General features: G+C 39.2%; 1 protein-coding gene across 1 annotated transcript; it reads left to right on the top strand.

Annotated features, from left to right (window-relative positions):
- The first annotated feature begins 7,809 nt into the window (after window positions 1-7,809).
- On the top strand, window positions 7,810-12,423 carry TMEM18 (transmembrane protein 18). Its single transcript, XM_014948911.1, has 5 exons — window positions 7,810-7,890; window positions 8,096-8,216; window positions 10,514-10,568; window positions 11,622-11,715; window positions 11,805-12,423. Exons 1-5 carry the CDS (start codon window positions 7,843-7,845, stop codon window positions 11,892-11,894), a joined length of 408 nt encoding a protein of 135 aa, XP_014804397.1. The 5' UTR covers window positions 7,810-7,842; the 3' UTR covers window positions 11,895-12,423.
- Window positions 12,424-14,453: the final 2,030 nt, after the last annotated feature.

The following is a 14,453-nucleotide window of genomic DNA, read 5'->3' as shown; positions in this document are numbered from 1 at the left end:
GCATTGGAATTACTGAAAGAGAAGAGATTTGGTATGTTAGAGCTCTGACTTGGACTTACTATAGTACTGGTGGGAGATTCTTCTGATTCATGACTTCTTGAAGATTGCCTATCTGTCACTCGTGGTGAAAGCCTAGACCTAATCTTTAAGGAAAAGATCTCTGCCTGCATCTTTTCCCTAGCAACACTTAATGACACAATGAATCCATGTTTCTGTGTAGCTGCAGTAGTTTGACTTAAGGGATAGAGAGAAAGGAAAGCAGAGCAGCTATTTTCATACCATCATACATTTAATTTGTTTTCATTAGAAAACCAGTGAATTTTTCTCTCCCTGCCCTTATGTGACTGTGTGTTACCCATACTCATGTAAATGCAGCATCTGGCAATGTGTTAGGAGAGTCTGTTCTGAAACCATAGACAGCCCTGTTAAGCGGGGTAAAATTTAATCCCACTCCAGAGAAAACAGCAGTAAGAAGGAAAGGAGGCCACAAGGAAGACTGCAAAAGGGTGAACGTTGAAGGTGCTGTTCCACACACTGGTGTGTGTGGGGTCAAGCACACAGAGAAGCATTATCCTGTAATTGATAATGCAGGCTCTGGAATAGGTTTTCAGTGGTGCCCCATGTGTCACCATATTTTGTCATTGTCCGTTCTCTGCTGTGTTATTTCTTTCTCATTTTGTATTTTCTGGTATGCCATCAAAAGGCACTGCAGGGGATAATTTATTTAAAAAAAAAAACAACAAAGCAAACAAATGGCTACTACCTTACTTTCTGGCAGCACTGGTTATGGTACAAGCAGGGCACAGAAGGATTGGTCACAAAGTAAAAATGGGAGGAGGGATGCAGGAGGGGATCTCCAGTTGTAGAATACTTCTCCAGGAAGGAAGGGTAGGATATAATTACCGGGCAGATACACATTTCTTGCTGAATTCCCCTATTTCAGCAGAATATGAGCTTTTTCCATCTAGACCCCACAGCTCTTAATTTGAAATTGGCTACTTTTGCAACATAGAGCACTTCAACGTGCCCTATGTACAACCACTCCCATGACAATGTTTCTTTGACAATGGCAATTTAAAAAACAGATCCATTTTTATGTGTTTCACTGTCCAAATATCACACAATCCTGCAACTGCAAAAATTACATCTGCAACGAAGAATTCTGCAATTAGGTCTGCATCTCTTCGGTCTGCAGCTGTAAAAATTAGTCTTTGCCCAAAATGCTCTATGCAGTCAGCTTCTTGCACTCATCATTGACTGGGAATTGTCTATGCAATTTGACCTTTCCTACAAGTTTTCTAGGTATGCTGTGTTTTAACTTCCTCAACTTTTTTTGCTGATTTGACTCTCACGCAATTCCACTTTCAGTGCCTCAAAGCTTCCATCCACAAATTTATTCCCTGTATAAGGATGATGGTTCAGGTTTGAGAGGAACTTCAAATCCCTACCTCAGCCACCTACAAAGTCTAAGGTGCTAGTTTCCTTTTCTCTGTAGTAGGATCTCTGTGCAGGACACCTGATAAGGATATGTATCTCAGCACAGTTGTGAAACCCTCATAACTCAAATTCTTTGATGATTTCACTGAAATCACTGACACAGGAGTGTTATATAAAATCCATGTACAGAACAGTATCGAAAACCTCTGTCACAATCTTCCCAACAGTGGACTTGTCAGCACCGGTGTGAAACTTATGGGAGACAACCTTGAATTAAAATACATATAATATCACATTGCCTGTGAAAGTGGTGTGCGAACAAGTCAGAACATCACCACCACAGTAACGCCCCCAGCCAATCAGGAATAGACCAGCAAAGCCTAGAGAAATATCCCACCAATCATGAGGGAATGACACTGCGGAACAACTCATGAATCTGCAAAACCTCAAACTGCAAAAAAGCTGGAGGAGGGTCAAATGACTGCTTCTCAACCCTCCTGATGAAAGACGTTGTAGTGGAGCTCCCACACCTGTGCCAGAAAACTGCAACATGCGAGTACTCTCAGGTCACATTCTGTCAGCACACAGATAGTAAAGACAGGCTGATAGTGCTTATTAATGCGTGTGTGTCTTGATTTCCATTTCCAGAGATCAAATCTCAGCCAACAGGCTCAGATTGTCTGAGCCATTTGGTCAAACGACACCGTCAGGGCTATGGACTATTAAGGATATGCAATAGATAAACACCAGAAAGTGATGACCACACATAGCTCCAATATCAACAGGTGGATATACTGGCTTTCTAGCTCTTTGCCGCCTTTGTTGCTGAATTACCACCGTTTTTCCACCCTTCACTCTTGAGTCATTAGAGGAAGATAACAGGCAAGAAGCAGCAGGAGCCCCAAAGTACAAGATTTATATCAAGTGTTCAGTCTCACAGATGAAAAGGCTGAGATCTCTCAGAACAATGGTATGTTCAAAAAGAAGTCTCTTCCAGTTGCTGATCCTGCTCCTGCTGCTCCCTGCTCCATGCAGTACGTACTTCCCCTGCATGTTAAGAATGAGGGGCTGGAGGGGCTACGATGTGCCGTAAGGGCATGCTCTTAAGCAGAAAATACAATGCTGACATCAAGTTCTGGAATCAGATCAGATACAATCATGAAAGTTGCCCTGCACATCCTAAATGCTTCTATTCCTTCTCACCCTTTTATTACAAAACCTCTGTTGCAACTTAAATGCACTGTATTATGTGCCAGGTGCAACGCAGTCACACATCAAAGAAATTGAAAGGCATTTAATTTCCATACCATCCTGTGGAATGACACAAGGTGGTACTTCTGAGCTGAAAAACTATCAATGCAGCAATTCTGAGAGAAGAAAAACTTCAGAGGAAGTCAAAGAGAATGTAAAGTGTGTAATTAAGAGCAGGATCTAAGACTGTCGGGACTGCTTTTTGCTTGCAACTATGTTTAGCTTCTTCCACCCTGACTGGACAAAGACCTCAACAGAAGTAAAATCTGGTTGTTTTGCCGGAACACAGCAGGGCTTTGAAAGAATTCTGAGGAGATCTTTGGTGGGATTAGTAGAATAATTTAATAGGCAGTCATGTTGGTAGGTAGAGAACAAAAAGACATTTGCATTTCAGACTGCCTGTATGGTTTGGGAATAGCGGAGGAAGAAAAGTAAGCCTGAAGAAGCCTGCAGCTATTCTGCACTGAGGAAAAAACCCTGACAGAAAGTGGATGAGAGACATGAAGTTAAGGGAATAAGAGTCTGGAAGAAAAGCACACAAAAACACCTATTTCACTTCCAGGCTAATGCAATATTGTTTAGTGAACACAAATAAGAAGTTGATTTTTCATTCAAATCATGGAGTCACGGAACCAGAATAATACAGGTTGGAACGGAAGTGATTCCTTATATCCAGCCTAAACTTCTACTTTCAGTTTATGCCTATTGCATCTCATTCTCCCACCACACCACCTGGCTTCATCTTTTTGATAAATTCCTCGTAAGTACTGAAAGGTTGCTATTACGTTTTCCTTGGAGCTATCTCTTCTCCAGGCCAAAAAAGCCCAGTTCCCTCACTTCCCCCCGCAAGACAAATGCTTCAACCCCCTGAACATTTTGATGGCTCTCTGCCGAACTTTTTCCAGTTTATCATCACCATCCTTGTATTTGAGGTAGCCAAAGTGAGGCCCAGATAATCTCCTGGGTAGGCTTTAATACAGCCTGGGAGACTGCTGGCACTGTTTGCTGCCAGGGCACATTGCTGGTTTATGTTCAGCTCCTTCCCCCCAGGCCATGCTCAGCAGTGCTGCTCCCGAGCCAGTCAGTCCCAGTCTGCATCACTGGGAAATCAAAATTACAGAGCAATGTAGGTCAGACCTCTGGAGGTCAGCCGGTCCAACCCTCTTTCTCAAACCAGGGCTAACTGCAAGGTTAGATGAAATGGCATCCATCACCTAAACCTGAAACCCACAAATGACATACACAAAACAATCCACAGAAAGCTTTAAATTCTATTTCTAAAGAAATCTTTAGAACACTATGATTATTATTTATTTTTCCCAAGTACGTCATAACCAATAAAAGCTGGTACTATAGAAAGGTAAAAGAGACAACAGCAGCTGCAAAAATAATAGAAGCACTCAAAAATAATTACTATATAATGGCAAGGACAGGGAAAGTGAAGGACTTTAGTGAAACGTTTATTAGAATGAATACCAGACCCAGGCTTACATCAGTTGCATTGGGAAATAAATGCAAATTTAAGACAGCTTTTGAGCATAACCATGAAAATAAGGAAAATCTTCCAAGCAGATAAAAATGGCCTGGAAGTGACCACAGCAACAATGATCATCTAGACTCCTCTCACAGCCCCAGTCTATTTTCATACTCAAACTGCTCACGCCTCTCAAAGCTCTGAAAAGACTACCCAAGACAGGTACCAAGCCTCTGGAACCTTCGTTCCCTCTCAGTGAGAAAACCAGATCATACTCAGTCAGGGTCCGCACATCTTATGGTGTGGTGCTGACAACTCCGATCATGCCCTCAGAACGAAGGGTCCCATGGCTGTTTGGAGAAGTAGCAGGAAGCAGTAGTTCACCCACCCTTCCTGGTAAAGGCAGCCACCCAACACTGACTGAAGTGTCAAACAGCAGAATCGTAAAAAAACAGTGAAAGATTTCCAACCCTGTCACTGAGTGTATCCTGTATAAAACCAGTCACTCACACAAAGATCTCCCCTACACCTCCCCAGATCCACCTGACGAGATGAATCCCACATGAAGTAGTGAATAAAAGTTATGTAAACTTTGCTACGTTTCTGTTGCTTAACTGTTTGGAACTGTAATGGGGCAGGGATACCCAGGTACTTTGCTTGTTTGCCAAGGTTTCTGTTGCTAAGGCTGATGAACTTCTGCACCTAGTGGCTTGATCTGGTCACCACTCCCTGAAAGCTGTCATCTGGCAAGGCTGCAGTCACACATTCTGACTGCAATTTAACAATCACGTGACAAACCAAGGAACAATGGGCTAACACATCTGTACAGTGCAGTCAACAACTCAAGCGCTCCTGAAAGCAATACATTGTAAAAATTCCTGGTTCTGCATTCAGAGATGTCTGCCTGGAGATCAAGCCCAGGGACACCTGAAGAAAAGCCTGAGCCTCACCAACCACCAAGAAGACCCTCAGAGACCGGGTGGCTGTAGATCAACATGCCTGTTATGGACAAGGACAACAGAATAACCACAGGCTGTGATCCAACACTACTGGAACAGAGAATGCACCTGTTGTCACATTGACCTACCTCATCACATGAAGACACTTATAAGCTATTTATATTTTGCTTTTTGTATATGTTAATTCATGTTTAAAGACAAGAAAGTTCCTACTAACATTTCCCCAAGAAACTACCTGTTTAAATGGAGATTCTTGTAAACTGTTTCACCCACAAAAGGTTGAAAACCTTAGATAACTCAAGAAAACCCCATCCCCTGTAAACAAAATCCAGTTTACAATGGAAAAGATCCTGAAAAGACAGAACATTTAATATATCATATGCAAAGAATAAAATGGTGTAGGACAGGGTTTGCTCAGCACAAGGACTTCAGAAATTTATATTTAATTTTTCAAAGGTATTTTAAATATGATTCTTACACTGAAAAGCACTTTAGCTTCTTAAGGCAGAAACTAAAAATGTATTATCACAAAAGCAAATCTGTATCTTAGGATCTTAATGAAGCAAAACCATTAAAAATTATCAAACTAACTGCTAATTCAAATATTCACAAAACAGAAGAAATGAAGCATTTCCTGTACTTGTAGGGAGCTTCAAAAACTAAAGTTCTTTTCTGTTATTGTGGAGAATTGGAGCTGCATTTTACTCAACAGCATATAAACAGCACTTTCAAGAAATGTCTAGTACAGTGCTGTAAGATCTGCTGGCACACATCTAGGGCTACCACTAGAAACATAATTTAGCATTTAAGTTTGGCATGCCCTATCATAAATATGCTTTTTTACCAGCCAGCTTGTTTTTTCAGCAACCTAATGTTAAAATAAATATGTGGGTTTAGATCCTTTCCTATGTAAAGCAAATTACGTTTTTAGTTGCTAAAAGGGAAAAAAGTTCCTTTTACCAATCTACTTTTTTTTCTTTTAGCCAGTCTACCTGGATAATACTGTAGTGTAGAAAAAAAATTACATAGGAATCTGAGTGTCTGAGAATTACACAGAAAACTGACACTGAGTTTTAAGAACTATTTAAGTTACTTATACTAACAAGAACAGAAATATTTATATATTATCATTGGTACCGTACATTTCTGGTTACTAGAGTATTTTTAAAATTCAGATGTAAATGTAGCATACTGGCTCTGCAAAGATGCTGTAAAAGGACAAATACAAAGTTTTTTTTCCCTATAAAAGAGCAACGTATCTGTTTGCTACCCTTTTAGTATCTTCTGTTTCACATTTCATTTTCCACTAAAAATAAATTAAAGATAATCTATACCATGCAAAATATCTGGTAATACTTATGTATCTGCTACCACCTGCTGACAAACAATATTATTGAATTTATCCTAGTTAATCTTAAAGAAGCAATTCCTATTTCCCTATAAGAAAGTCTCCATGGCTGCTACAGTGCCTTACAGTAAAAGCTACGTGATTTCTTTACATACAGTATGTTGTAGCCATAATAAGATACTAATTTTCTACCCACCCAGCTTGTCTGCATCACAGATTCACCACTGACTAGCATATTCTGCTCATAAAACAGCTACTATATCCTTCATACACTGAAGCCCTTCATCTATTGCAGATGGTTACTGTAGTCAATTACAGAGCAATTACAAGAAACTGATTCCTCATTTACAAAAATCCAAACCTATTGATTGGTTATATTAGCTGTAAGACTAATGCCAAGTCACTTTCTTCCAGTCTTATTTCCCAATCTACACTGTGGAATTAAAACATCTTTTTTCCCCCAGTCTTAAAACTAGCAGCAGAATGGTAATAGAAATGTCCACTTTTGCATCACCCTACTTAATTTTACAATGATTTAAGTAAAGCTGTCAGTTGGCTTCCACATATTATTGCTGTTGAGAAAAAGATTACCAAAAACCTAAAGCAAAACAGAAAAATGTCTCAGTTTCAGGTATCTCACATTAAATTGCAGGAGTGTGACAGTAAAAAGAGAGCAGTTCTCAGTGATGACCTGTATTTAACTACATGGTAGACTAAATGAAAAAAAGTACCTGTGACATTTATTTACACATGCACTCCCAAACATTTTGGGAAAAGCCAAAGGCTCAGAAAAAATAATTTCAATTTCATGAAAGCAGAATGTGGAGCTGTGGTATGACCTTATGGCTTGCTTGACAAAGCCAATCCTTTTAAGACTCATTACGTCTCCTGATTTAGTTTTAGTTGATGAATCTGAGCTTGAAATCTCTGTTGAAGGCTGACAGCACTTGAAGAGCGGTCAGTTCTTCCAGACATACACGCATTTAGCAAAAGGAGCTATAAATGAGAGGTTTAACTTTTTAAATGTCTTAGTCACTTTCCACTGTACAGTAACTCATTATTGATTTATTTTTTTTTCCATTTGGCAAAATAATAGTGTTTCTCATTTGACTTAAGTTCTTGTGGAGTGGTCAACTGGGGTTTTTTGTCAGAAATTTCTGAAAAGGGCTTAAAACTCCCTTTTTCCTGCACTCCCATCCCTAAAGCAGAGGGAATGTTGCGCCTCAAGTCCCCTCAGGCGCGAGGGGGGGGAAGCGGCTGGGGCCGAAGTCTCGCGAGAAGACGCCCAACGGCCGCGGCCGTTGGGCGTCTTCTCGCGAGACTTCGGCGGTCGCGGTCGTTGGGCGTCTTCTCGCGAGACTTCGGCGGCCGCCATGGAGCAGCCGCTAAGCGGCCCGCCGGGGCTGTCTGCCATCCTGGCGGTAAGGTGGGGGAGATGAGGGCCGGGCTGGCCATTGACCACTGTGTGTGTGTGGGAAGCCCGCGCTGAGGGTGCCCGCTCTTTCCGCAGCTCGGCACGGGGCGGGCCGTTGAGCGGCGGTCCCTGAGAGAAATCCCTTGGAGGAGGAGGAGGGCGTCTGGGTTGACTCTCTCCACAGCTTTAATCTCCTTTCGTTTTGTGTGTAGAAGACGGACTGGTCCGAGCCGTGGCTGCTGGGGCTGGGGGTTTTCCACCTTCTCTGCTTCCTCCTGACCTGCTTCTCTTTCCAGCACTACCGGGTGCAAATAGGGCACTTCCTCTGCATGGGTGAGTACGGGTTTCATGCTTCCCTCAACGGGCCTTCGGGTGATAAAAGGGCATATGTGCTTTGTTTAAGCCGCTCGTACTGCCAAAATAGCTTTTTTCTGTCTCTTAACAATAACCATTTTCTTTGTATACTTGCACAGTCCACAGTTTTATACCTTGCAGCAGATAAAGTGCATGCAAATTAGTATTTTTCTTGCAATAATACATGTGTCTATCCACAGTAAACTTATGGAAGCTACTACCACCTATATATATGTATTTATTTAGTTTCTAAGCCTGTGTGAAGTAGGCACTTAAAGCTCTAGCCTCATTGAGGATCTCAGATAAATAAGCTTTCTGCAGCGTAAATGCGTCGCATAATAAATTGTTGCTGTGCTGGATAAGCAGAAAAGAAATGAGCAGAGAGCCAGCAGGTGCTTTCTATTCTGCCTTGTTCTAATGCTGCAGTTCAGTGACTGTGGTCAGCTTTCAGCTGGATTCATTCCTGGAGCATGTTCACCATATGTCCCGCTGAGAGCTGTGATAGAGACGTGAGGAACAGCAGGACTGGTTCAGTACATTGCGGTATCAACTTGTGTTATCTCAGGGTTTATCATCAGGTTTGAGCCTGGGAATTGTGGCATTGCTTACCCAAAGCTGTGTCTTTATGACTGACAGATTTGGGTTTAATTTAGATGGCATGGATTAGGTCCACGTATTATGAGCAGTGCCTTTCTTCTAGCCATGGATGGATTTTCTGGTGATTTGGATTTTATTACACAGTACCTCAGTTCTGTCATGATTGCAGGAAGAATGAGGAATTGAAAGAGATTTGCAGGAAAAAGGCACCTGAAGACTATGTTGACTTTTTAAAATATCATTAATGAACTAGTCACGTTGGGAGAGGAATCGTAGCTTCCTCAAAACTGCAAATACTTGAGTCAGCCAAAGCCAAGTTTGCAGTACGTTGAGTATGCCCAAGAAGGAATCTAGAAACCTTAGTAGTTTCTATACATTCACTTGTAGCTGCAGAGTTTAAAATGATCTACAGAGGGCAAAATAACAACGGCCTGTTTATGGCACATTAGGCCTGAAGGTTCCCTATAAGAATATAGGCTTTTCTTTCTTTAATATTAGGTATTCAGAATTTCCAATGACATGCTGTTTACTTTAGACACTCTATATAAAGTATTTCTGTGTTTCTAATGCTAGTTTGAATGGCCGAAGTCTAACTGCATTAGAAAATGCAGTGGAATTGATCATTGCTGACTTTTTAAACCCAGATGTGATGTAAACTTGCCATTAACCAGAAGAGTACATAGAAATATCCATATTGAGTCCAAGACCTGTTTGTACTTGAAAAACTTACCCAGTTTTGATATGTCTGCAGTGTAAATAACTTTGTATTGTACATAGTCAGAAATAACTGAGGAAATAATGAAATTATCACATTGGTTTACTTTGTCAGGTGAGCAGCTCTAGGTATGTTTATACTGTGCGGTGCCAAGCAGAGATAATGCAATGGTGGCAAAGCAGTGTAGCATATTGATTGTCATGGCACTCATTTGTATTACCAAACTAGTTATTTAATTGGCTTCTGCAGGTCACCTTTAGCCACTGAATCTGGTTTTTTTGCTTTGTTTGTAATGAAAAATGAAACAAGGACAAACTTAAAATTTTGTAATCGTGTTGCTTTTTTGTTAAGCATGATTGCACTGGATTATCTTACATTCTTGATGGCTTAGCATTGCATGTAATTGTTGATTAAGAGTATGCTAGTTTTTGCCTGCCTGCAGCAAAGTACTCTGCTATACACCTATTCAAAGTTTGGATTTTACAAAAATGCCTATGTATGTTTAGTACCCTAGCTTCAGGTAGTAATATTACATATAGCAATGTGACACCACAACTTCTAAAATGATAACTTAATTGCATACCAGTTTTGGGGAGTGCTGGCATTTCTTTTCACAGAAATAACTTAGAAGCAGTCACCAAGAAGATTGTTGGAAAAAAAAAATTACTTATTTTATGCTTCTATTCATTTGTATGCTGAACTCTTTCTATAAGCTCAGATGAGCAGGAGTTTGTAATATAGTGGGTATATTTTGTGATCACTTAGTACTTCTTAGTAACTACATGGGACATTTAATTCAGAATTGGTTTTGTGCCATTAAAAAATTAAACCTATAGTTTGGTCTTCTAAGAATCAAAGAATTCTACTATCTGGTATGTATACAGCTTTAAATATACATGGCAGAACTGATGGCAGTTTATTTTTAAAGAAGTGCTGAATCTAATATTTTTGTTTTGTTGTACAGTGGGCTTAGTGTACTGCGCTGAATATATAAATGAATTAGCAGCTATGAATTGGAGGTAAATGTTTTCAGTTTCTTTTTTTTTTTTCATTTAAATGTTCTTGTAACAATGTTCTTTTTTTCATATCATTCTCAGAAAACGTTAGAGTCACTCATGCCTCATCAGTAGAATGTGATGGCAGATGGTCTGTTGCATTGGTTAATATAAAACTTTTGAACAAAACCATACAGTACAACATAGTTATCACTTAGCTTACAAGAAAAGCTAATTTTTAATAGCTAGCATGTGTTGTTGTACTGCTTAAAATCTGTGTTTATATGGATAGTTGTAGATGAACTAGTCAGAGAACTAAATGAAGAGCAGAGTGGGATGATTTAAAGGGAAGAGCATGTGAGCTTTGGTGGGTTGGGTTTTTTTGTGCTGGGTTTTCTTTGATAGCTATTCATGTTCAATCAGCTGAAGTTAAGTACTACTCAAAAATATCACTACTATTTTATTTACTTATTTATATGCATAAAAAACATTAAAATTTGCCTGTTTTACTAAGCCTGTGTACCAGAATTAAACTGATGGCTTTTTTTCACAAGCACTGAACTACACTTTCCCTGATGTAATTGGAAATTTTGTTTAACACTACTTTATGCATGCATCTAATTATAAGTCTTTATGTTCCACTTCAGGCATACAAGCCCTAAATTACAACTTTGCTACATTTTATTATTTTCATTATCTTTTCTAATATAAGTAACCAGAATACCTGAGAGAGTCATTTTGGACACTTGAGGATAAGCATGGTTTCTGATTCACAAATATATGTACTATTGTAGTCACATCAAGTTATTTACTTTATCTGTGTTTTTTTTAATTTGGGTTTTGAGTGGTAAAACCTTAAAGAAGAGAAAGGCTGGTATTGTAATGAATATTCACAACTGATGAGATATTGACTGTCTCCTTGTTTTGACATTACAGTACAGTAGAATGTTGGCCTGTGCTTGGGCATCCCATAAAGTAGGATAATCTGTAGAGTGTCCATGTTACTGTGACAGTCTAACGTTATGTGAACTACAGTGAATAAAGCTTGCTTTCTTATTTTTATTTGCTTTCTTTCAGGCTGTTTTCTAAATACCAATACTTTGATTCAAGAGGAATGTTTATTTCACTAGTATTTTCAGCACCACTGCTGGTGAATACTATTATAATTGTGGTATGTATGTGTTCAGTTACATGGATGCTTTCATTAAATTGATAAGTAAATGTATGTGGATTACTTATATTTCATAATTTACTTTTCAGGTCACCTGGGTTTACAGAACTTTGAATGTAATGACTGAACTGAAGACACTACAGCAGAGAATCAAAGCAGAAAAACAGAAAAAGAAGTGAAACTCCTAATGCTTTTTTTTTTTTTAAATTATAATACTTGTCCAGGTAATCAGTCCTTCATATGTTTATTCAGAAACAGCAATGGTTTTGTGCCTGATGTCAAGAGGACTTTGCAACCTGTGATCATGGGCAATGAGGTGAAAGCAGGTTATCTGTAATACATCTGAATTGGCTGTGAAATTGAGAAACCCAGTCGTAACAGGTCTTTGTGCCCTTCAGTGTAAGATAGTTTTCCACCATGACCAAGGCTATTACTGTTGGTGAGACACAGTCTTCCAGTCTGTGTCTGTTTCCGTATGTATTTTTAAACTATGTCTTAACTGTGTGTTTATCAAGAATCCTCTTCTGCTGCGTAAGCCAGTTGGAGCTGTGTTGTGAAGTCCAGTAAATGAGGGATTGTATTCAGAATACCTCAGGAATCCAAGCTTCTGTGAAGCATTTCACTTCTTTATAAATCATGTTTCATACTTCCGATGTGTATTGTGTGCCAGTAGCATTTTATAAATAAAACTATCCACTGTACCTTAAATGGAGTTACTTTGTATTAATTTTAATTGGATTTTTTTCTTTCCATTTTTTTCCTCGTAAAAATTCACACTTTGGTAAATTCTTGTACTTAATTTGTGTAATGCAAAATGATCTCTGCACTTTTTTCAATTTACATTTCATTATTTTAATGCTGCTAGATAAATATATTTTCTTAAAACTGGATTAAACTTTCATAGCTTTTGCTTATTTGTAGAGCAAATAGGAAGGGGGAAAACTTTATAATGTTCTATGCCATTTTGTTCCTTTTTTAATAAGCTTTTTTTTAATAATGGAAAATAAAAAATTGATGAACTGAATGAAATAACTGAAAATGAAAAACACTACTTCAGTTTTGCTCAGAGCAACCTGTTTTTATTTGATTAAGGAAATTTGCGGGGTGGGAGTGAACACAATGGAAGACTGTCCATACATATTTAGTAGAAGTTGTATGTGGAAACAGTTAAACTTCTGTGTGGAGACCTGAATTTCTGTCTAAAATAGATGTCATTTAAGACATAGGAATAGTGATTTATAAAACTGAATTTAGATTAACGCGAAGAACAGTTGAATACAAAACTACAGAACACTAGTAAGTTTTTAAGCTTGCATGTATATGTGAAATTAATTTTAAATACTTGAATAGTCCTCATAACAATGGGAATATGGCCCTGGGGAGATAAGCAGATGACTATGCACACACAGCTTGCAAGTCTCCTAGCTAGGGAGGAGCAAGACTTTCTGGAGGGCTTTGCAGAGTTGTGGAAGGGCACTGGAGTCTTTGTCTGGGATCCATTTCTTTGCCTTTCCCGTGGATTAACATATGGCATGGCTCTCCTCACTCGTCAAGAATTACAGACAGCTAGTCTTGTTTATATTAGCAAACTAAATACGCGGGCTTGCTGTGTTGTCTCATACCTGCTTCTACTCTTGATATAATGTTGGGTAGTGTCAGCTGTCACTTCATGAAAACAGCTCGTGGCCTGGTAGGAAGCATGTGCCTTTTGGGAAGGGTCCCTGTTTTGAAGGAGTGACTAACCAAATGCCTACAAGATAGACTGTGGCACCTGTCTTCAGGACCATGGAACCGATCTCTGTGATTTTATATAGATAGACATAGTCCTCCCAGGGTGGTTTAGAAAAGTTCAGCTTTGCTCCTAACGATTTGATGGGGAGAGGTAAGCAGTTTTTCATACACGGCCCAAAGCGTGACCACACAAATCTTGCGCTCCTGACTTTCCTCTTGTGAACTGTTCTGCAACAACATCGATGCACAATTGTTTTAATATCACACACTTAAAACTGTGGTACCTTGTTGTGCTGAGATACCACCTGTTGTCAGTAGCCTTTGCCTTCACGGTGGGTATGAATTCCAGTCCCAGTAAATGAGGTGGTTCAGAGCAGCTAAGCAGCAGGCCACTTGCAATGGAAACAATGTGCCTCGTTTAGTACCTCCAAGGCAGACTTTCCCCAAATTGATCAGTATTTTGTCTTCCCTCTGATGTGTGAGGTTGGAAAAAATAAAAATTCCCTCTTCTGTAAGTGTGTGAAATCAGTGTGATACAGCAGTTAGAACTGTCCTTTCTAGGATAAGATAGACAAGATAACAGAAATTGCTTTTTCTGTATTGCCCAGTTATAAACTGGGCAAAGTTATAAAAGTTATAAAAGGTAAATTTTCACAAACACAAGAATGTGGTTTCTATGTATATGTCAGAAAAATATTCCCATTTTCTACATTTCAGAAAGACTCACACTTTTATCAGAGTTGTCCTCTAGCTAACCCTGTCAAAGAAACACTATGTTTAAGAGCTAAGTTTAAAAAGAAAAAAAAAACAACAAAAACAGTAGGTGGCATTAACCATAAGAGAAACTCTCAGAATTAAGGAAAGTGTGGCTTTTCTTCGTTATGTGTGTGGATTTATGAAGTGATGGTGCACTAACATAAGGTAAGGGCCTACTTGCTGACAAACCAAAATAATTACATCATAAATTTCGAGACTGTTTTGGCTGCTTAGATTTTTGTATGTGTGAG

This window comes from Calidris pugnax, unplaced genomic scaffold (genome assembly GCF_001431845.1).
Source record: "Calidris pugnax isolate Ruff unplaced genomic scaffold, ASM143184v1 scaffold141, whole genome shotgun sequence".
Classification (NCBI taxonomy): domain Eukaryota; kingdom Metazoa; phylum Chordata; class Aves; order Charadriiformes; family Scolopacidae; genus Calidris; species Calidris pugnax.
The sequence above is the reverse complement of the archived record's forward strand: the minus strand, read 5'-3'. Positions and strand labels throughout refer to the sequence as shown.

Excerpts from the sequence above, each read along its gene's own strand:
- TMEM18 (XM_014948911.1), top strand. The coding sequence starts at position 7,843 with ATGGAGCAGCCGCTAAGCGGCCCGCCGGGGCTGTCTGCCATCCTGGCG. Across the intron at positions 8,217-10,513 it reads AGGGCACTTCCTCTGCATGG|TGGGCTTAGTGTACTGCGCT; the intron begins GTGAGTACGGGT and ends TTTGTTGTACAG. Across the intron at positions 10,569-11,621 it reads TTAGCAGCTATGAATTGGAG|GCTGTTTTCTAAATACCAAT; the intron begins GTAAATGTTTTC and ends GCTTTCTTTCAG.